This window comes from Balaenoptera physalus (genome assembly GCF_965194825.1).
Source record: "Balaenoptera physalus genome assembly, chromosome: 19".
NCBI lineage: Eukaryota > Metazoa > Chordata > Mammalia > Artiodactyla > Balaenopteridae > Balaenoptera > Balaenoptera physalus.
Window position 1 is genome coordinate 51,247,262 of NC_138900.1, and position 24,035 is coordinate 51,271,296.

The 24,035-nt window shown below is 45.2% G+C and overlaps 1 protein-coding gene across 1 annotated transcript in view; it reads left to right on the forward strand.

The window, feature by feature from the left end:
• WWP2 (WW domain containing E3 ubiquitin protein ligase 2) overlaps window positions 1-24,035 on the forward strand; it is a 148,304-nt gene that overhangs the window by 111,785 nt on the left and 12,484 nt on the right. Inside the window, exons 9-11 of the mRNA XM_082436155.1 lie at window positions 1,764-1,853; window positions 14,738-14,912; window positions 21,493-21,547. Of these exons, the coding sequence (XP_082292281.1) occupies window positions 1,764-1,853; window positions 14,738-14,912; window positions 21,493-21,547 (320 nt within the window). The remainder of the gene's footprint in view (window positions 1-1,763; window positions 1,854-14,737; window positions 14,913-21,492; window positions 21,548-24,035) is intronic.

Consider the following 24,035-nt stretch of genomic DNA (forward strand, 5'->3'; position numbering starts at 1 on the left):
CCCTGCATTGGAAGGTGGAGTCTTAACCACTGGACCACAGGGGAAGTCCCAGAGAGCTGAGTTTAAATGCCACGTAAGAGTTACTTAGCCTCTCTGAGCCTCAGTTCCCTCGATGGTGATGGCATGTGCCACCGTGAAGGATGAAGGCAGGGTTGAATGAAGTAAAAATGAGCCTGCAGCTCATTGTGGATGTTCAGTGGGTGATGGTTACCCCCTTCCCATTTTGCCTTAAAAACCTTGCGTATACCTGTATCTGAATTAACCTCAGAGGGGCTTATCAATGCAGTCCGCTGATCAGACGTGAGAAATGGTATCGAATAAAGCTGATGTCTATTTGAGTAGACGCACCAGGCTTAGTAACAGAAGTTAGGACATTTATTTCAGTATACAGTCAACTCTGCTATAACATATGTGTTCCTAGAAACCACCACGCTATGCCAAATCATGCAGTAAAAACCACAGAGCTTATGGGGAAAAATGGGTTAGGGGTGTAACAGTCAAAAATTTGTCAGTGACACAAACAGGAACCTAATAACGATGGTAGCACAGTTCTACACATGTTAAATGGTTGAGATCATAACACTACAGTACATATGGCACATTTCCATGAGAAGACCTGAAGTTTGCTTGTGGAAGCAGGTGTTGGAAGGGTTGGAGCTTGTGAGTGTTGTCATGAAGTGGTACAAAGAGGGTTTTCTGAAATCAGATGGGAGATGTAACACCAGATGTGGGTGAGTATGGTGTGTAACACGCAGTAAAGTGAGGTAGCCGGCAGATGAGTGTGGGTTTTGTGTATTCCTACATGACTGGGTTTAGCTGGGGGAAGTCTTCTGTGTTCATCTAGTGTTAAGGCTAATGGGACCATTAACATCCTTCATAAAATGGTAATCATTTTATAAACATAAATCTTTGCATCCCTTATATGTAGGTTACTGTATTCTAGGTAAGTGGAGTTATTGTCAGATTGCATTGAACGTGGGAATAACAGGAGTGTGGGGATGGGTGGTCCTTGGCTGTATTTTGTAGTGATTTTGCCTTTGTATTAACTCTTTGGATCATCTGCTACTTTGTCATTCTGCCGTTAGCACAGATGAGCCACCCTCCGCACCCTGATCTCATAATAACCCACACACAGACTTAGGGGTAGAGCAGCCAATAAATAGCAGTATGCTATGTTTCTTGATTCATCCAGATCTCTTTTAAAGATCCTCTGTAAATGAATCCTGTATTTTAAAAAGAAATGTGATCATGAATATATATGATTCTAGGAGAACAGGGATAGTCATATAATTTGTGACTTTAAGAGGTAGTAGGCTACAAGGGCTGGAGGGCCCATGGATGAGCTTTAGGAGAGGTCCAGGAGTCCCAGAAATTGCACACACATTTTTGTTGGTAAGTGCATTTTGGAAGCTTTCATCACATTCCTAAAGGGATCTTTGATCCCGAAATGGCCAAGAAACAGTGATTCACAAAAATCCATGGCCATGTAGATTCATATGGGTTGTTTAGGGGAATTTAGCATGATCTATGGGTTATCTAGTACCTTGAATCCATAAAGGGGAACTGTTATAGTTTTTTCAAGAAGCAGACGTGGGTGCCACCATCCATGACAACGTGGAGCTTGTCTGACCAGCGGGTTGGTCTTGCATGTCAACTTTGATGTTACCTCTCATATTAGCCTAATAGTAGTGAAGGACTCCTTTGAGCAAGGGCATATGCCTTTCACCGGTGTGTCTCATGCCTCCCTTGACTTTATTTTGCAGATGGGAGCAGCGAGAGCTCCCCAACGGGCGTGTCTATTATGTTGACCACAATACCAAGACCACCACCTGGGAGCGGCCTCTTCCTCCAGGGTAAGGCTTGGACCAGTAAGACCCGAGGCTCTAGAACTGGCACCAAGAGTCCCCCATCAGCTTCTTCACCACTCGCTGCCATGGCCATCTCTTTATTTTCCCCCACTCTCCTCCTTTCTCTCTTTCTTTTCCCCTCCCCCTACAGTCATCCCCTTCTACATTCTCTGCTCTCTCTTTCTACTTTCCCTTCTTCCTACATGTGTTGTATTGGCCATGGGCTTTCTTAAGTGGTATTCAGAGCCCCCATGGATATTGGGTTCTGGAGGAAGGAGGGTTGGGGAGGCCTCCGGGGCCCTTGGTGTCTCACTGGCCTCAGTCATTTCACCTACAGAAATATCCTATAGGGCCCGATTTTCAGTTTCTTTCTGCAGAGGTAGCAAAGTCCAGGGACATTTATCCTGGGTCCCTTGATTGCCTTTCCTACTCACTTACTTTAATTCTGCTCTCATTTCCTAGGACAGACTAGGAACATTTAGAGCATCTCTGGGGGAAAAAAGAGCACAAGGAAGCCAAGATAGAGAGGGTGTTGATGCATTTCATAGCGCCCTGTGTCCAACCAGCCCCTGGAGACAGTGTGCTTCTCGTTCAGCGGGCTTTGCGAGAACGTAGCTAAGTTCTCCAAAACCAGAGGATGAGTGAGGCTTCCAAGTGAGGGAAGACTGTCCAAGTTCAAGGAGAAGGGGTTTGGTTCCCTGTCTGCCAGGGACAGAAAGTTCTTTCCACATGTGTCTCCCAGTCCTGAGAGCTTTCGAAAGAGAATGCATTCTGCTCTCAGGAAAGAATCACCTCCCAGTAAAGCAGCCATGAAGGGCTCCTACATAGAACATGAACGCTGACTTCCCCCTCCGAAGCTTGCAGAGGGAGAGGATGTCAGAGGTGGACACATCGGGAGAACCCCCGTGCTCTGTTTTGTTCACCTGTCAGGCGTGTGCCGGGCAAATATCACCTCACTTTCCAGTCCTACAAGTTTCCATGGATGGGCTGCTTTTAGTTTCAGTTTTCCAGTGGAATGCTTGTGTTTTCCTTTTCTTCCTTACCGTTCTGGAAATCACACTCATAATCTGCCATCCTTAGTTCTTACTCTGTTTCTCCTTTTACTTTAAGTCCAGGGAACTTACCAAAGATAAACATTGACTTCTTAGAAAAAAATTAAAGCATTTTATTATGGAAACTATAGAAATTTTCATATTGAATTTTTCAAATATGTGGGACAAAGAATGCCCACACACTCAACACTTAGCTTCAATAATTATCGACTCATGGCCACTCTTGTTTCATCTATACCAGCGGTTGGCAAACTGTGGGCCTGTGGACAAAATCCAGCCTGCCACCTGTTTTGTAAATAAAGTTTTATTGGAACACAGCCCCTCTCATTTGTTTACTTATTGTCCATGGCTGCTTTTGTGCTCATTGGCCGAGTTGAGTAATTGTGATACAGACTGTAAAGCCTACAAAGACTAAAATATTTACTTTTCGGCCCTTGGTAGAAAACATTTGCCACCTCCTGTTGTGTAATCCTCACTCACCCCTCTCCCACCCTTGTTCTAGATTATTTTGAAGCACATCCCAGACATCGTATCATTTTATCCAAATTTCAGTATATATTTCTAAAAAGTGTTCTCTTATTAAAAGTAAAACCACTATATTATTAACAGTATTTACCTACCACCATCAAACCCAGTGAGTAGTCAGATTTCTCCAGTTGTCTCACAAATTAATCATCAACTTTTAACGGGACACATTGCACACTTGTACTTTGTGAATTTATAACATGTATATATATTTTTTTGTCTTTTTTTTTTGAATTTTTGAATTTTATTTTATATATTTTTTATACAGCAGGTTCTTGTTAGTCACCCATTTTATACATATTAGTGTATATATGTCAATCCCAATCTCCCAATTCATCACACCACCACCACCACCCCTCTGCCACTTTCCCCCCTTGGTGTCCATATGTTTGTTCTCTACATCTGTGTCTCTATTTCTGCCCTGCAAACTGGTTCATCTGTACCATTTTTCTAGGTTCCACATATATGCATTAATATGCGATATTTGTTTTTCTCTTTCTGACTTACTTCACTCTGTATGACAGTCTCTAGATCCGTCCACATCGCTACAAATGACCCAATTTCATTCCTTTTTATGGCTGAGTAATATTCCATTGTATATATGTACCACATCTTCTTTATCCATTTGTCTGTTGATGGGCATTTAGGTTGCTTCCATGACCTGGCTATTGTAAATAGTGCTGCAATGAACATTGGGGTGCATGTGTCTTTTTGAATTATGGTTTTCTCTGGGTATATGCCCAGGAGTGGGATTGCAGGCTCATATGGTAATTCTATTTTTAGTTTTTTAAGGAACCTCCATACTGTTCTCCAGAGTGGCTGTATCAATTTACATTCCCACCAACAGTGCAGGAGGGTTCCGTTTTCTCCACACCCTCTCCAGCATTTGTTGTTTGTAGATTTTCTGATGATGCCCATTCTAACTGGTGTAAGGTGATACCTCATTGTAGTTTTAATTTGCATTTCTCTAATAATTAGTGATGTTGAGCATCTTTTCCTGTGCTTATGGCCATCTGTATGTCTTCTTTGGAGAAATATCTGTTTAGGTCTTCTGTGCACTTTTTGATTGGGTTGTTGGTTTTTTTGATATTGAGCTGCATGAGCTGTTTATATATTTTGGAGATTAATCCTTTGTCCATTGATTCGTTTGCAAATATTTTCTCCCATTCTGAGGGTTGTCTTTTCGTCTTGTTTGTAGTTTCCTTTGCTTTGCAAAAGCTTTTAAGTTTCACTAGGTCCCATTTGTTTATTTTTTATTTTTATTTCCGTTACTCTAGGAGGTGGATCAAAAAAGATCTTGCTGTGATTTATGTCAAAGGGTGTTCTTCCTATGTTTTCCTCTAAGAGTTTTATAGTGTCTGGTCTTACATTTAGGTCTCTAATCCATTTTGAGTTTATTTTTGTGTATGGTGTTAGGGAGTGTTCTAATTTCATTCTTTTACATGTAGCTCTCCAGTTTTCCCAGCACCACTTGTTGAAGAGACTGTCTTTTCTCCATTGTATATCCTTGCCTCCTTTGTCATAGATTAGTTGACCATAGGTGCGTGGGTTTATCTCTGGGTTTTCTATCCTATTCCATTGATCTGTATTTCTGTTTTTGTGCCAGTACCATATTGTCTTGATTACTGTAGCTTTGTAGTATAGCCTGAAGTCAGGGCATCTGATTCCTCCAGCTCCGTTTTTTTCCCTCAAGAGTGCTTTGGCTATTCGGGGTCTTTTGTGTCTCCATACAAATTTTAAGATTTTTTTGTTCTAGTTCTGTAAAAATAGCCACTGGTAGTTTGACAGGGATTGCATTGAATCTGTAGATTGCTTTGGGTAGTATAGTCATTTTCACAATATTGATTCTTCCAATCCAAATCCATCTGCAAACAGTGACAGTTTTACTTCTTCTTTTCGAATTTGTATTCCTTTTATTTCTTTTTCTTCTCTGATTGCTGTGGCTAGGACTTCCAAAACTATGTTGAATAATAGTGGCGAGAGTGGACATCCTTGTCTTGTTCCTGATCTTAGAGGAAACGCTTTCAGTTTTTCACCATTAGAAATGATGTTTGCTGTGGGTTTGTTGTATATGGCCTTTATTATGTTGAGGTAGGTTCCCTCTTTGCGCACTTTCTGGAGAGTTTTTATCATAAATGGGTGTTGAATTTTGTCAGAAGTTTTTTCTGCATCTATTGAGATGATCATATGGTTTTTCTACTTCAATTTGTTAATATGGTGTATCACATTGATTGATTTGTGTATATTGAAGAATCCTTGCATCCGTGGGATAAATCCCACTTGATCATGGTGTATGATCCTTTTAAGGTGCTGTTGGATTCTGTTTGGTAGTATTTTGTTGAGGACTTTTGCATCTATATTCATCAGTGATATTGGCCTGTAATTTTCTTTTTTTGTAATATCTTTGTCTGGTTTTGGTATCAGGGTGATGGTGGCCTCATAGAATGAGTTTGGGAGTGTTCCTTCCTCTGCAGTTTTTTTGAAGAGTTTGAGAAGGATGGGTGTTAGCTCTTCTCTAAATGTTTGATAGAATTCGCCTGTGAAGCCATCTGGTCCTGGGCTTTTGTTTGTTGGAAGATTTTTAATCACAGTTTCAATTTCAGTGCTTCTGATTGGTCTGTTCATATTTCTATTTCTTCCTGGTTCAGTCTTGGAAGCTTATACTTTTCTAAGAATTTGTCCATTTCTTCCAGGTTGTCCATTTTATTGGCATAGACTTGCTTGTAGTAGTCTCTTAGGATGCTTTGTATTTCTGCGGTGTCCATTGTAACTTCTCCTTTTTCATTTCTTTTTTTTTTTTTATAAATTTATTTATTTTTATTTTTATTTTTGGCTGCGTTGGGCCTTCGTTGCTGTGCGCTGGCTTTCTCTAGTTGTGTCGAGCGGGGGCTACTCTTATGTTGCTGTGCGCGGGCTTCTCATTGAGGTGGCTTCTCTTGTTGCGGAGCACGGGCTCTAGGCGCACGGGCTTTAGGCGCACGGGCTTCAGTAGTTATGGCACGCGGGCTCAGTCGTTGTGGCACACGGGCTCAGTAGTTGTGGCTCACGGGCTCTAGAGCGCAGGCTCAGTAGTTGTGGTGCACGGGCTTAGTTGCTCCGCAGCATGTGGGATCTTCCCAGACCAGGGCTCGAACCCGTGTCCCCTGCATTGGCAGACGGATTCTTAACCACTGCACCACCAGGGAAGCCCTCCTTTTTCATTTCTAATTTTATTGATTTGAGTCCTCTCCCTCTTTTTCTTGATGAGTCTGGCTAAAGGTTTATCAATTTTGTTTATCTTCTCAAAGAACCAACTTTTAGTTTTATTGATCTTTGCTATTGTTTTCTTTGTTTCTTTTTCATTTATTTCTGCTCTGTTGTTTATGATTTCTTTCCTTCTACTAACTTGGGTTTTGTTTGTTCTTCTTTCTCTAGTTCCTTTAGGTGTAAGGTTAGATTGTTTATTTGAGATTTTTCTTGTTTCTTGAGGTAGGCTTGTATAGCTATAAACTTCCCTCTTAGAACTGCTTTTGCTGCATCCATAGGTTTTGGATTGTCGTGTTTTTGTTGTAATTTGTCTCTAGGTATTTTTGATTTCCTCTTTGATTTCTTCAGTGACCTCTTGGTTATTTAGTAACGTATTGTTTAGCCTCCATGTATTTGTGTTTTTTACGTTGTTTTCCCTGTAATTGATTTCTAATCTCATAGCGAGCGTCGTGGTCAGAAAAGATGCTTTATATGATTTCAATTTTCTTAAATTTACTGAGGCTTGATTTGTGACCCAAGATGTGATCTATCCTGGAGAATGTTCTGTGTGCACTTGAGAAGAAAGTGTAATCTGCTGTTTTTGGGTGGAATGTCCTATAAATATCAATTAAATCTATCTGGTCTATTGTGTGATTTAAAGCTTGTGTTTCCATATTAATTTTCTAACTGGATGATCTGTCCATTGGTGTAAGTGAGGTGTTAAAGTCCCCCACTGTTATTGTGTTGCTGTCGATTTCCTTTTATAGCTGTTAGCAGTTGCCTTATGTATTGAGGTGTTCCTATGTTGGGTGCATATATATTTATAATTGTTATATCTTCTTCTTGGATTGATCCCTTGATCATTATGTAGTGTCCTTCCTTGTCTCTTGTAACATTCTTTATTTTAAAGTCTATTTGATATGAGTATAGCTACTCCAGCTTTCTTTTGATTTCCATTTGCATGGAATATCTTTTTCCATCCCCTCACTTTCAGTCTGTATGTGTCCCTAGGTCTGAAGTGGGTCTCTTGTAGACAGCATATATATGGGTCTTGTTTTTGTATCCATTCAGCGAGCCTGTGTCTTTTGTTTGGAGCATTTAATCCATTCATATTTAAGGTAATTATCGATATGTATGTTCCTATGACCATTTTCTTAGTTGTTATGGGTTTGTTTTTGTAGGTCCTTTTCTTCTGTTGTGTTTCCCACTTAGAGAAGTTCCTTTAGCATTTGTTGTGGAGCTGGTTTGGTGGTGCTGAATTCTCTTAGCTTTTGCTTGTCTGTAAAGCTTTTGATTTCTCCATCGAATCTGAATGAGATCCTTGCGGGGTAGAGTAATCTTGGCTGCAGGTTCTTTCCTTTCATCACTTTAAATATATCGTGCAACTCCCTTCTGGCTTGTAGAGTTTCTGCTGAGAAATCAGCTGTTAACCTTATGGGAATTCCCTTGTATGTTATTTGTCGTTTTTCCCTTGTTGCTCTCAGTAATTTTTCTTTCTCTTTAAGTTTTGTCAGTTTGATTACTATGTGTCTTGATGTGTTTCTCCTTGGGTTTATCCTGCCTGGGACTCTTTGCGCTTCCTGGACTTGGGTGGCTATTTCTTTTCCCATGTTAGGGAAGTTTTCGACTATAATCTCTTCAAATATTTTCTCGGGTCCTTTCTCTCTCTCTTCTCCTTCTGGGACCCCTATAATGTGAATGTTGGTGTGTTTAATGTTGTCCCAGAGGTTATCTTAGGCTGTCTTCATTTCTTTTCATTCTTTTTTCTTTATTCTGTTCCGCGGCAGTGAATTCCACCATTTTGCCTTCCAGGTGACTTGTCTGTTCTTCTGCCTCAGTCATTCTGCTATTGATTCCTTCTAGTGTAGTTTTGATTTCAGTTATTGTATTGTTCATCTCTGTTTGTTTGTTCTTTAATTCTTCTAGGTGTTTGTTCTTTAATTCTTCTAGCTCTTTGTTAAACATTTCTTGCATCTTCTCGATCTTTGCCTCCATTCTTTTTCCGAGGTCCTGGATCATCTTCACTATCATTATTCTGAATTCTTTTTCTGGAAGATTGCCTATCTCCACTTCATTTAGTTATTTTTCTGAGGTTTTATCTTGTTCCTTCATCTGGTATATAGTCCTCTGCCTTTTCATTTTGTCTCTCTTTCTGTGAATGTGGTTTTCCTTCCACAGCCTGCAGAACTGTAGTTCTTCTTGCTTCTGCTGTCTGCCCTCTGGTGGATGAGGCTATCTAAGAGGCTTGTGCAAGCTTCTTGATGGGAGGGACTGGTGGTGGGTAGAGCTGGCTGTTGCTCTGGTGGGCAGAGCTCAGTAAAACTTTAATCCGCTTGTCTGCTGATGGGTGGGGCTGGGTTCCCTCCCTGTTGATTGTTTGGCCTGAGGCGACCCAGCCCTGGAGTCTACCTGGCTCTTTGGTGGGGCCAATGGCAGACTCCAGGAGGGCTCACTCCAAGGAGTACTTCCCAGAACTTCTGCTGCCAGTGTCCTTGTCCCCACAGTGAGCCACAGTCATGCCCCGCCTCTGCAGGAGGCCCTCCAACAGCAGCAGGTAGGTCTGGTTCAGTCTCCTATGGGGTCACTGCTCCTTCCCCTGGGTCCCGATGCGCACACTACTTTGTGTGTGCCCTCCAAAAGTGGAGTCTCTGTTTCCCCCAGTCCTGTCAAAGTCCTGCAGTCAAATCCTGCTAGCCTTCAAAGTCTGATTCTCTAGTAATTCCTCCTGTTTCCAGAGCCCCAGGTTGGGAAGCCTGACGTGGGGCTCAGAACCTTCACTCCAGTGGGTGGACTTCTGTGGTATAAGTGTTCTCCAGTTTGTGAGTCACCCACCCAGCAGTTATGGGACTTGATTTTATTGTGATTGTGCCCCCTCCTACTATCTCATTGCAGCTTCTTCTTTGTCTTTGGATGTGGGGTGTCTTTTTTGGTGAGTTCCAGTGTCTTTCTGTCGATGATTGTTCCGCAGTTAGTTGTGATTCCTGTGCTCTCGCAAGAGGGAGTGAGCGCACGTCCTTCTACTCCGCCATCTTGAACCAATCTCCCTGTGACACACATATTTAAAAGCGGTGGTAACTCTGTAAGTGTGCTGGTTGCTTGCCTCTTAACCTCTCTGGTCTATAAGTTATTTAGACCTTGACCTGGTGAACATTTGAATGGAATCTAAATGAAGATATTTAATGGTATCATCTAAGAATGGCTGAGGATTTACTCTTCTTTAAGTATTGAGGTGGAATACTAGACCCAGCTTTCTTATTTTCAGGATAGTTTTAATGTTTTATTGTGAGATGGCTCAGCCTCTGCACCCCCTATAGCCTATGAATTCTTCCTGAGTTTTAGACCCAGACCTTTAAGCCCCTGGCACTTAGTTCTGCTATGTAATAGGGAACCCAGAGAGAACAGAATGCTCAAGGTTTCATTGTTAATTAATGGGAGAAGTTCCGCCCTGGGGAAGTATTACCATGGTGAGAGCAACCTTGAAACTACAGATGGAGCCATTATATCAGCAGACCTAGACATCCAGGAGCGAGATTGAACCAAAGGATTCAGTTTATCATGGCCATCCCCTTCTGTCCCACCCATGGGACACTTGTATGAAGACCAGTCGTTTTATCCAGGAGAAAAAAGTATTGGACCTGGTAGTTAAGGATGAATGCAATAATTTGCTGTTTAGTCATTCTTAGGTGGTTCTCAAACTTGAGGTGAGCAGGGAGAGTGATCACCATAGAGCATGGTACTGGGGAGGCCTCACAGGGGGCTTAGACTTGGTCTTTAGGAAAGGCTGAGCGGTGGACTTCAGTGAGAAGAGGAGGGTGATCCAGGTTGGGAGGACAGTGTGAATGTAAAAGCTGTGTTTCGGGAATGATGCATGGAGCAGTTTTGCTGGAGTGGAGGGTTTGTGTGAAACAAAGATGCTCAAAGTGTGTACAGCAAGGCCCCTGGGTTTGGTGCAGATGCCCCCTGGAACCAAACAACATGAAAGGGCTGACCTGGCCTCCAGCCACTGCTCTGTTTTTGTAGATTGTGATTCTGTGTAAGATTCTACCTGCAACTCTGCGTAAGATTCTACCTGCAACCAAGAGTGATTATGCTGCGTAGAGGTTTGAAATTCACCAGTGCAGAGGACTTCTAGTGAAACATATGGATCCAACATGTGTTTATTTCCATTCCTTCCTGAAAACCCACTAAAATAGCAATAAAGGTTATAAAAAAGTATAATGATAAAGGAATGGAAGAGGAGAAAAAGCATATGGGAGATTGTAATCTGAGTTTAGTTGCTGATGGATAAATGGCAGAGTTGCGAAAGCTGAAACCCAAGCTTCCGGTGTGGGGTTTCCACCCGGAAGGCAGCCAGTTTGCACCATGGAGCCCTGGAAAGCCTCAGCGATCAGAGACATATGGGGTGTGTGTGTGAATGTGTATGTGTATGTGTAATGAGACAAAAAACTTGGAAGTTTAAAATTTGTGCAGGGAACAGCTAGATTTCTAGGTTGTCAGCCATCGCTCCCAACCCTCTGCCATATGTATGTGTGCACACACAGACATGCACACACACACATGTTCACATACACGCACGCACAGCCACGTGAGTGCTGCTAGTGTAAGAAGTTCCTGGGAGAGTAGAACCAGCGTGGAGAACACAGCCATAGCCGAAGGCAGAGATGAACTCAGGAAAAAGGGATTAAGTGAGGATGCTGTCTCCAGGGTAAAGACTGGAAGGTTTTTTTTGCTGGGGAAAGTGACCAGTCTAAGGGAAGAAAACTACAGATTGTGATATTTGGGGATCTTCTAGTGAAACAGCTGAGTGAATCCAGAAATCAACTTTTAGACATTTTAACACTCAGGTGTGAGGGTTGAAATAAAGGCATCTTCGGACATGCAGGGTTTCAAAAAATTAACTTTGGTGCATCCTTTCTCAGGAACTCCTAGGTGATTTCTTCTACCAGACAAGAGGAAACAAAGAAAGAAGTCCTGAGATGCAGGACACAGGGGACTCAGTTCAGGGGCCAAGAGGAGGGTGAGGGAAGATGACTCAGGGCAGGAATGTAGAGCAGGCAGGCCTGGAGGACAGCTGTCCACGCTGGACAAAGGGTGCCTGGAGAAATGAGGCCCAGAGTTGAGTGATCCTGGGAGGCCACCAGCCCTGTCAGAATCTGGGGGTGAATTTGTGATAGGTCCTTGAAAACCAAGCAGAATGAAACACGCAGTTCTTAACTCTAGAGAAAAAGAAAAAGGTGTACAAGTAAGGAAATGTATGTATAGTATTCTACAAAGTCATAATCCAAACTCTGAATATTGAGTTAGTGATGGTTTTCTAAATTGGGAGGATGGGGGAGGAGAGAGCATTGTGTGTGTTGTGGGGTGGAGTACAAGAACTAAATCCTCAGCTTTGCTAGTGGAAAGTCCATAAGTAATATCTAATTTGGCAGAAATCAAGAAATTATGGAGTAAGCATTTATTTAGAAGTACGACTGTCAATAGAAGAAGCAGTCAAGAGCTGAAAGTAGTTGTTGCCTCTGGGGAGCAGAAATCAGCAGTGGGGAGAAGGAGGCAGGAGACACTGGTTTTCATTGTATCTCCTGTAGTACTGTTTGTGTTTCAAACTATAGATACATGATTCCTTTGCTAACAAATAAAAATAAATAAAAATCACTGGTTGGGAGAATTTATGAGAAAGGTGGGAAGGTTCCAGATTATTGTGAGCCTTGAATACTGATTCAAGGTTTTGACTCGAGCCTGACATAAGGAGTCAGTCTGTTGGGGTTACCCTGATGGCAGTTTGTTGGCTGGATTGGATAAAGAGATTAGTTCAGAGATAGTTGGACGTAGAAATGGAAAGTCAAGGGCAGGGAGACAAATAAAATGAAGCCCTCGGGCTGAGTGGCTTACTGACATCAGTAGGAAAGGAAGAGTCGGGAATGATGGTGTTGTTTCATGCCTGGGAGGAGGACTGATGCAGGGAGGACGGTGAAAGGCTCAGGTTTGGGGCGAGAGGGATGGCATTTAGTTGAATCCAAAGTGACAGCAGGTCAGGACGGCAAGGCAGTCCAGCAAGAGGAATCCAGACGCAGTCTGTGAACAGGGACTGGGAACTACTTGAGGAGAAGCCATTTTTAGGGAGGCTTTGAGTTTGAAAGAATTGTTGAAGGGGTGGCAACAAAAGTCAGCTAGGAGGCTAACCCTGAAAGCTGAGGAAAGTATCAGACCAAAGCGCCATAGTCATGTGAATAAGATCAGAATTCAGAGATGATACGAGAAGGTCGTTAGGGAACAAAGACCCTCCAACACTTTGGAATCGTACAGTGTAACCCATTTTGGGTTCCTTTTCCGTTGGGTTAACCCTGTTTTCTTCAGTGGTATCTCTCTCTTATTTTTTTAAAACTCCTTTTCTCCCCCTTACCCTTTCAAATTTATAATGGAAAATTCAGGCATACAGCAAATTTGAGGGAATAGTACAATGAATCCCTTGTAACCATTGCCTGGTTCTAACAGTTAATAACATTTTGTTTTATCTGATCTTCCCACTTTTCAGGGGAGGGGACCAATGAATTGTAAAGCAAATCCCAGTCATCATATCCTTGGATCCATAAATACATCACATACACCTCTAACAGATGAGTGTTTTGTTTTAAACATAACCAAAATACCATTATCCCACCCAACACAATTAACAATATTTCCTTACTTATGTCATACACAGTCTGTGTTGCGTTTTCCCCAATTGTCTTAAAAATGTTTTCACACTTGATTTGTTTGAATCAGATCCAAACTCAAGATCAACACATTGCTTTTGGCTGATCTCATAAGTCTCTCTTAATCTATAAGTTCCCCCACCCTTCCTTGTTTTTTTCTGGCTATTTATTTGTCGAAGATCCTGGGCATCTGTCTTGTAGAATTTCTCACATTCTGGATGTGGCTGATTGTGACTCCTGGTGTTGTGTTATATGTTCCTTTATTCCTTATCTCTCCTGGTAAACTGGTCATTAGATATGGAGGCTTAATTAGATTCAAATTCATTTTTGAAAATTGAAATATAATTTACACACAGTGAGATAAACAGATCTTAGTTATACAGTTCACTGAGCTTTGACAAATGCGTACACTTATGCAACTCACACTCCATCAAAATGTAAAATATTTCTATCACCCTGCGGAGTTCCCTTTCTTACTTTCTTTTGATCACTTCTTCCCTGTGTATGTGGAAATCAAGTTACATCTACCAAGCACAGCTGAGGATTTTTACTCTCTGTTCTAGCCCTGCCTTGCCCATGGATATTTTAGGGCCAACTTTGGAAAGATTGCTTCCTCAACAAAAGATAATGTGGAGAGTCCTGCTGTCATTTGCACCAACTCTTCTTCTCGTGATCATGCAACGTATTTTCACTGGCACCTTATATCAGGATAATTTCAGTTTCAAGGAACAAAAATTGGGATCCAAATTGGCTTGAATAATGAAGAGAATTCACTGCCTCATGTAACTAAAAATTCTAGATGTAGATCCTGGTTTCAAGTGAACCATGATCCAGTGGCTCAAAGTATCCCCAGGAGACTGGCTTTTTTCCCATTTTTCTGCTCTGCCATCTACTGGGTCAACTTCATATTGTGTTTGGGTCCCAGATGGTAGCCAGTCCCAGGACTGCATACTTTCTCAGTCATATCCGGCAAAGAAGAGAGACTATATTCTTCCCACCATAACTAGCAAAAGCCATGAGATTCATCCTGATTGGCTCAGCATAGGTCACTTGCCCACTCCTGGTCCAGTCAACAGTTCAACTCCAGGGTTGGGAGTTCAGTCAGGTGCCCCAGAACCACTTGGATCTCTGACATGGAAATCAGGAGCTGTTGGTAAAGAAGGATTGGTGGCTGAGGGGGCAACCACAGATGTCTGCTAGAATCATCTAAGCCCTGGAAGCCTCCGTGACTGGAGCCCACCTGGCTGTGCCTCCCCGGAGCAGCCAAACTCCTGTGCCAGACCCCACACCAGACCCTTCCTCACCCTCCTCCTTGCCAGCCATCCTGAGATTTCTCTAGCATTTGAGCGGAGGGGTGAGGTGGTCACTGTATTCATTCTGAGCTTGATGTTTGCAGCTGGGAGAAACGCACAGACCCCCGAGGCAGGTTCTACTATGTGGACCACAACACTCGGACCACCACGTGGCAGCGCCCCACGGCCGAGTACGTGCGGAACTATGAGCAGTGGCAGTCCCAGCGCAACCAGCTCCAGGGCGCCATGCAGCACTTCAGCCAGAGATTCCTCTACCAGGTGAGAGCCGGGGGCCAGCCGCGAGGGAGGGGAGCCTTCCAGCGGCCACGCACGTTCTCCGTCCACCTGTTTGGCGAGCAGGGAAAATGGTGGCTAGAAATGTCAGTGCTCTGACACTGGAGATTTTACTCATCACAGTGAAATTCCTCAAACTCCAGTGTTTCTAACTTAGTGACTTCATGTCCACCTTCTGTGTTTATGGACTCAGGACGTGTATCTGAAACTGAATTCCCCCATCTTCCTTCCAGGACTGGATTTCTCTTCTGGTCCCTCCATCCAGGTCCATTTACCCAGACTTGAGACCTGAAGTTTGCTGTGACCTCTCCCATACCTTGCCTTTTCAAGTCAAAGCAGTCACCCAAATCCTTCCCTTTCTATTGCTGCTACTGGTTTTCTTTAGATGTTTATTATCTGACAGGTTCTGAAGGATGGAGGGACCTTAAAGTTCATCTGGATTTGGGGTGGGCAAACTATGGCCTTTGGGCCAAATGGGCCCCCAGCTGGTTTTGTAAATAAAGTTTTATCGGAACACAAGCACACCCCATAGTGAGGGTATTGACTGTGGCTGCTTTCATGCTACAATGGCAGAGTTGAGTAGCCACAACAAAGACCAGGTGGCCCATAAAGCCTAAAATATTTTTGTGGCCCTTTACAGAAAAAGTGTATTGACCACCGGTCTAGATCAGCCTTCTTCTATCTGATTCCTGATTTTCCTCTGTCCCTCCCACCTGAATGGTTAAGGCAGCCTTGGAATTGTCTCTTTGCTGTCATTCTCTCTCCTCCAATCTGTACTGCCTGTTTCTAGCAGAGCAGTCTTCAAATATCACTGTCATTTTGTCACTTTTTTTTTTTCTTTTTAATTTTTTGGCCGTGCCACGCAGCTGCGGGATCTTAGTTTCCCAACTAGGGATCGAACCTGGGTCCCCTGCAGTGGAAGCTTGGAGTCCTAGCCACTGGACCACCAGGGAATTCCCCATTTTGTCACTTTTAAAATAAATCACTGTGGAAGATTTAAGGAATGGGGCTTTGCTCTACATTATTAATCACTGGCTCAAAACCTTCTGTGGTCATTACCTACAGAATAACATTTAACCTTCTCGTCCAGAAGTCAGAGTGTTGTGGTCCCAAATTAACTGTCTAATGGTCTCCCATACTGGGTCCCTTTAGGAACCTTCCTTCCTGGGTCTCTCTCTCATTAGAGGCCCTACCAGCAGCCTGGTGCTTGGTGGGGAGCCCAGCCACACAACTTCTTTGGCAGAGAGAAGTGGGATTCCCAAGTTGGAACTCTGATTACATTTTCTCAAAGCCCCTTGAACATGAAGCTTTGTTCCCCCTGCAGTGGAACCTGCACAGGGTGTGGTATGTCGGAAGTTGGAAACTTTTTGAGCTGGTCTAGGACATCACCACGTTTAACTCACATTGTTTCTATTTGAAATGAACTTTAACCCCACAACCCATTTCTAAATGCTCAGAAAACCTGTAATTCCAGTTAATAGCATTCATCATCAGCTTTGCCGTCATTTCCAGCTCTTTCTCTGCTCACCCAAAGCAGGAGCTACCCCATCAACCAGAAGGCATGGTGGCATTGGCCTTGGCTGGCTTGTTCCTTCTTCTGTCTGTTGGGGCTGATTGCTCATCATACAGTGTTTCCTTAGTATGGATGAGCAGAAAGTCTGGTGTTTGTCACGTTGAGTTGCCTCCAAGGTAGCTATGATGCCTGTCTACAACCCGTGCCCAGTGGTCTACCTGGTGCAGCACTGCTGGGCATCTGGCCTCCCACTCCACAGCCCCCTTCATACATGCCGGGCATCCGGTTCTGGCATGTTTCAAAATTGGGTGGAATCTGGTCCTTCTCTGCATTTCAGAAATTATTCCTTTTGAGCTGGGCCCCAAAGACTTTCCCTGCCATTTTCTTGGGTGGTCATGGCTGCAAAACTGGAAAGGTCTGGGGCATCTTTGTCCTTTGACTTAGAGACGAGGACGCGTTTTAGGAGTCTCACATGGTTTTGTCTCCCTGTTTACCCGACTTCTTAAATTAAAAAAGAAAACTCCATTGAAGGACTCTTTTTTTTTTTTCCTACCCTCCCATGCACTGTGTAGGTTCTGTCAGTTGACCCAGATGTTTGGTGTGTGAAAGGGAAGATTCTGGAGCTCACGTCTGCTCGGTCTTTTGGAGCCTTCATTCCTCTCTCCTGTCTCTCTCATTTTAGCAACATCATTCCAGGCCTGCAGAGGTAGAACTTTGACTTGGAGTGCCTCCTAAAAGTAAAAATTCAGCGCTTGAAAGAAAATGTTCTCTCTGAGTCCTCTAACATGGTTTTCTCAGCTTGGCTGGGGATCCAGGAGGGTTCTGGATGGAGGTGATGGTTCCCTTTTGTTCCTGAAACAAGACTCGTATTGAAAAACGTGGTAGGAATCTTTTTTGGGTCAGCTTTCAATGTGTGTCTGTTGATTTCCCTCCCCTCTGGGTTTCGTTTGCCCCTCTTGTTTGCTATGGTGCCATGTCCTGGTTACAAGTAAGAAGAGTCGCTTTCATAGAGTTATTTTGGGGTTTGGCCTTGGCCCAGGGTTTGACTCGGAAGACTTAAGAGCTGATACTATACCATTGGCTTCCCCTCCTCCTCCTCCTCCTCCTGCTGCTGCTGCTGGGCTGAAACCAGACCTTGTTCTTCTTTGCTGCCTGCAGAGAACACGAAATACAGTTCAATATGGGAAATCAAGGGAATCCCAGATGGCAGTCTCCTGCAATTCCTTCCTGCCTCAATGCATACCTTTGTCGGTCTCGATGTTATCATCCCCTTATCTCTGACACGTTTCCCTCTCCTGACGCCCCAGTGTGCCGTTGTTACTTGCGATCATCGTGCACGTACTTGCGCTTGGCCGCTGCAGTTTCGATTTGCCCTCTGTTCTGTGGTCCTGCTGCGGTCCGCCGAGCATGCCCAGCCCAGTCGTGTGCATCTTGTAATTGCGACGGGACTCTGCTTGCAGCCTACTACTATTTCTGTGGCAACTCCTCCTCCACTCCTGCCTGATGCTCCCCTGATAATCAAAGGTGTAGCCAGTGTTGGCAAGACTGAAGCAAATCCTCCTGCGGCTCCTAACGTATGGACGCCAAAGTGCTTTATCCAGAAACAGACAACTTTGTTTCTTGCTCTGCAAAGAGCCCCTTGGATCAAATTCTCAAGCACCTGGGTTTTGTTCTGTGCCCACTGGGTGCATCCTTAAAAAAAAAAAAAAAAAAAAAAAAGGAGCCTGCCTTCCACACTGTAACCTCTGTGCCCTTCCCAGAGCTTGTCTTGCCCTCGGCTGTATTTGCTAGACATTCTTTATTTCTGAGTTTGTATCTTAAAATATTACTGGAACTAAATGCTTTTAGTCCCTAAGGGACTTGAACTCATGTGAGCCCTCTGGCTCATGGCCTGCACCCCAGTTCTTCCAACCCAGGGACGGTTACCAGGAAAACTATTCAACAGCATTCCTTTCTCTTCTTAATAATAAAGGAAACTGTCTTGTCTCTTAGAGTCACCTGCACATCCCTGGATCTCTTTTCTGACCGCAGTCCCCTCCCCTGCCATACCCCTTTCTCTGTGCTTTTCCAGCCATGCTCCAGGTAACACTTGGGATCTCTTATTTCAGGGGAAGGTGTGGCAGGAGAGAAGGGGAAGTTGGTTGGCTCACTGGAGATGTGGGGTTTTTGGGTTTTGGTTTTCTGGCCAGGATATATAGCTTTTAATTTTTTGTGTCTTCTTGGCTTCTGTTCACTTCCTTTAAACATTTTTCAAGTTGTACTATATACGTTAGGGAAGAAATATCCAAAATAATCAAGTGCTTTGCTTTAACTGTAAGAGGTAAAATCATTATGAGCGTCAACTTCCACTGACCCATTTCACGTGTCGCTCGTGTTTATGAGTCTCTGGTCTCTCTCCCTTCCTGTCCGCCTCCTCTTCTCTCCACCTCTAGGAATGAGAATGAGAGGATACTAAAGGCATTTTTCAAAAAACCACCTTCATGAAAGAGAGCCAACACTGTGTGAACATTTAATTTCTGACATTAAAAAAAAAAAGGGGGCTTCCCTGGTGGCGCAGTGGTTGAGAATCTGCCTGCTAATGCAGGGGACACGGGTTCGAGCCCTGGTCTGGGAAGATCCCACATGCCACGGAGCAGCTGGGCCCGTGAGCCACAACTACTGAGCCTGCGCGTCTGGAGCCTGTGCCCCGCAACGGGAGGGGCCGCGATAGTGAAAGGCCCGCGCACCGCGATGAAGAGCGGTCCCCGCACCGCGATGAAGAGTGGCCCCCACTTGCCGTAACTAGAGAAAGCCCTCGCACGAACCGAAGACCCAACACAGCCAAAAAATAAATAAATAAATAAATAAAATTAAAAAAAAAAAAAAAAAAAAAAGGCAAAGGTTAAGAAAGGGGCCGTTAAACATTTTTTGTTTCTAGTTCAGTGCAGGTCACGAAGGCTGTCAGAAAAAAGACCTTTTGGTGTGTTGATTTGTAGAGTTAGGCAAGAGATGACTGTAAGCCCGCTGAAGCCCAGTTGGTACCAGTTGGGAGCTAATTTCCCAGCAGAGCTCCTGAATGCTTTGCAGATCATCCACTTACTCTGGTGGGGGAGAAAAAAGGCCTGAATCAGCCCCAAAAATCGCACCAAATGCTGCTTCTTTTAATTTCTTAGAATGACCTTTTCTGTAGCCCTTCCCTTTTGCGAGGACACTGGTCCAGCTCAACGCTCACCCGCCGCCTTCTATTTGGCTTCATTGTCTGAAGCGCGTGCCTGTTTCACAAGGTAGTTCCTTCCCTTCTGTTGCCGCGTGTTTTTTGTACCCACTGTTCTTGTTATGTATTAACTACGAAAAAGGTGGAGGAGCTTGGGTTTTATGACAAGCCAACTCCCCTCACCTCGCCTCCCCTCCACACACACACCATAATAACCTCCGTGAATTGGGGAAGTTTTCTTTCAGCAGCCGTCAGACAAATCGGAACGGTGGTGGGGGGTCGTAAGCACACCCTCGAGGCTGAGGGCAACATGCCCTAAATCCAGGACAGCCCAGCTTCCCGCACCTTCGAGCAGTTTCGCTCTGCCTGGTTAGGAGGCCCTCTGCTGGAAGGGGGCTCCGTCCCATCAAGGAACCTATGGTTTCAAGACTGAAATGTCTTTGTTGGAACTTGCTTTGGAAGAGTCGCTTGTGGCTGCCACCTCGGAAAGAAAGTTTCTCTGTCCTTTCAGCGGGGAGTGGAGGGAGGGCCGTGGAAGGGGGTTCGTTGGCAGTTGAGTTCTACCAATGTTTTCTCAAGCCGAGACTGAGCTCCATTCATCCTCCTGCCCGTGTGTGGCTCCGCTGCCCCCAGACGGGGCCCGCCAGGCAGCCCGAAGTCTGCAGTGAGAACTTGATCCCCCTCATGTAACAATTAAATTTTAGTAAGTGAAATAAAAATGCTTTGGCACAAAAAAAAAAAAAAAGAAAGAAAGAAAGGAAAAAAAAGGAGAGAGAGAGAGAAAGCAAGCCAGCGGGGAACAATACTTGTTTTATTTCAGTGTGAAGAGTCTTTGACAGCACCCCCGTTCCCCGCAGGCTATGAGAACTCTTGGGCCACTGCAGCCCTGCCCCAGGGACCCCGCAGCGGAATGAGGCTGGGGGTGGAGGTTCGAATGTAAACAGCGGCCCTGAAGGCCCGGAGTCAGCTGCCCTTCTTTCTCCTGTCTCCCCTTCTCTCTGTCTCTCCCTCTCTCTCTCTCTGTCTCTCTCTGTATCTCTGTCTCTCTGTCTCTCTCTGTCTCTCTGTCTCTCTCTCTCTGTCTCTGTCTCTCTCTCGTCATCTTGACCCAGCCCCACCTCCCCAGACAGACGCACACAGAACACTGAACAACTTCAGGTTCAGGCCGGAGGAGAAGAAAGGTGCTTTGTGAAGGGAAGCAAAACATTCCTGGGGGAGGTGAGGGGCCCGGGGCCTGAATGTGCCCTCAGTCTGTCACACACCGCTGCTGCCTCTCCCTGCGCACCCAGGAGGGAGGAGGGCCCAGCCCCCGGCCAGGAAGCTCTGGGCGTGGGCAGGGCTTGTGGGAATGATTTCATTGGAAAGGCCTGCGATATTTTTTCCCCTCCCGTGTGTGGTTCTTGGAGAAAGTTGGAGGTGGTGGTGATTGCAGTTGCCTTGGCCGCCTTGAGCAGGAGCTGAGCGGCTGACGCACCAACCGGCCGCGCTTTGCCGGGCAGCCCCGCTCGGGCCCTCCTCCTGCCCTCCTCCTGCCGCGCCTGGGGCCGGCTCCCGGCCTGGCCTGGGGGCGTCCTGGCCCACCTTCCTCTGCACACCTCTCCCTCCCCCTCGCTCCACCCTCTCCACAACCCGTCTGGGCCCTCAGTGTGCAGGGTTCTTTTTTGGTTTTTCTTCTTCTTTGAAGACTTTCGAGAGGAGCAGATGCCACCTAAGGCCCCACCGTATACTCTGCAAAGTGCTAAAATGTGGAAACCAGTCCTTGGCATTTTTACTTTTATCGATTGATTTATTTTTAACCAGTGGCCTTTTTTTTTTTTTTTTTTTTAACTTCTGTGTTCTGCTGTGTTTCTTGTGTTTAGTCTTCGAGTGCTTCCACTGACCATGACCCACTGGGCCCCCTCCCTCCTGGCTGGGGTAAGTACTGAATTCTCCTTCTGTGCCCTCAGCTGCATCAGCTGATGCTCTGTTGTGCTCTGTCCTCTTTCCCTGCACATCTTCTCACTTCCCTGCCTTGGTTCCCCGTTTCTATTCTCTCCAGCACACCCTCTGGGGATACCCAGCTGGAGCAGTTGCAGGTGATGGAGCTGGAAGGTTGGGAAAGTAACTGAGTTCCCCTGCACCCCTATAGCACTCACCTGCCACAGCTCCAGGGGGGTGACCTTATGAGAGAAATCCCCCAGCAGCCTTGGGACTGTTGGGTTGTGGTGCTGACTTTCAAGGTGTCTCCTCAAGAATCCATCCTATTTGATGGAGGCATTTTGACACTGGCTGATTCCCAGATGCATTTGTTTCAGGTCCGTGGCTGTCTGCTTAGACACCTTACCAAACCTTTCTCTGCAGCTGAGATGTTGGAGGACTTCAGCCTGATTTTGACTTCAGCCGCCTTTTTATTTATGATAACGGCTGTGAAGGGGGCCAGAGGGAAGCAGATAAGAGAGTTGAGTGCGGGCTGGTGATGTTATGAAAGTGCACTGTTGCTAGTTAATAATGTTGTACTGGATTCTCCTTGTCACTGGAGAACTCCAAGTCCTTGGTGTGATTTGCCAATAATGAGTTAGGGGGATGCACAGCCATGACTTGGGTGAGATGGTGTGCCTTATGGCTATTCTGGGAAGGAGTGGCCATGCACAAAGGAGTCATGAGAGATGGCAGGACCCAGCACATTCTGCAGCTCCGAGCTGGGTCAGGGTTTTGTTCAGCATGTACGACAGGAGTCCCTGGGAGCTGAAGAGGGCCGTTTTTGCAGGAACTGTTGTGGGTCAGGTTTAGTTTGTTAGGCTAGCAGAAGACAGCGAATGCTGGTTTGATGGTGTTCACAGATAGTATTAAGATAGGCCGGGGCGTGCTCCCCAACAAAGACGAAGAAGCTGACAATGATAGGAAAAGCATCACCTGGAAAAGTGCAGCTTTTGAACTGGATCCTCTCCATCTCTCCATACAGACACAACTACTCCCTGGTAGTAACTTACAGGGTTGCATCAACCCCTATGGCCCTGCAGGGTATCAGTTAGTCAGTTACCACTGCGTGCCAGGGCACTTGGAAAGGCCTCCTGGTCCTCCTAGTGGAAAATCTCAGATAGCGAGGCCTCCACACAGTTCTTGACTTTTCAGCTGGGGAATCCCTTAGGCACACAGCTGATCCACCCGGCTCCCTGAACCGATGAAAGGTCATTGTTCACTGTTGTCTCAGAGATCGGCAGCAAGTCAAATGTGAGAGGGTCAAACATAGGATCCCTGGCTGGGCAGGGGAAGACTCATCAGATGAAATAAGAATCTGTAAGGCTATCTGGCAGACCTTGTGAACTAGAGCAGGGGACCCAGAATTGTTCCTGGATCTGAGTCAAGTGATTTATTTCTGTACCAGTTCTGCTAATCGATGGTCACCAAGTAAGAGCAGCTTATAGGGTCTCGAAAACAGCTCCTAGAAGCCAGGTGTGAAATATTTGAGATGGGAATAGGAGCCATGGTCGGAGTCAGTGCTGTTTACAAATGATCAGGAGAACACACAAGACCGTAATGATATGAAACTGAGAGGAAAAGAACATCTGGCCGAGGGCCAGGGAACCTTCCTGATCAAATCCTTTGGGCTTTGTGTTAGCTTCCCCAGGGCTGTGGCAGGGTCATCTCCCCAGGGGGAGTTAAGATTGAACAGAAAGTATAGCAAAACCAAAGGAGAGTTGCATTTAGTGCAAGCCTGCTGTCAAGTCTCCTGTGCTCAGTTCTGGGTCCCTTTCTACTCCTCTAGGAGAGATCCCACATTCTCCCTGAGCACCGACCCAGGGGTCAGAGCACCTGAAGTTTAAGATCCACATCGTCTCAGCTGCTCTGACCCTGGGCATGTGACTGAATGCTCCCGAGTCCATTTCTTCCTAAATGGGGTCAAGCTAGATGTCACCTAAGGACTTTCCCAGCTCCCAGACTACGACCTTGCATGCAGCAAGGTGGTTCCAGTGGGCCATGAAAGGCCTCCACGCAGCAACAAGGGCACTTCCCGGCGGGACAGATCCACCCACCTCGGCTTTGGCCTTTGGCAGAGAACACGCGGGAGGATCTAGTTCAAAGCAGAAGCTTCCGGGCTGGGAGCGGCTCCTTCTTCCCCTCAGAACCCTGTCGGGAAGCCGGTCTTCTGTGGGACGGTCCCACAGGCTGTTCTGAGGTGATGCTAGCTCTGTAGCAATCCCAGTCACCTTCTTTTCTTTCTTTCGAGTCTCTTGTTTTTGAAATTTCCATCAAGTAGTGGATACCAGGTAAGTCAGACAGAGACCAGGACCAGGGGTTGATACTGTGAACATTGCAGCCTGCTACTCAAGGAGAGGGGGCTGGGCTCCCTAGTCTGTGTCTTTTTCAGCTTTTGGTTTCCCTGTAGCTTCTGGAACTAATTATTTTTATTTCTTTATTTCTT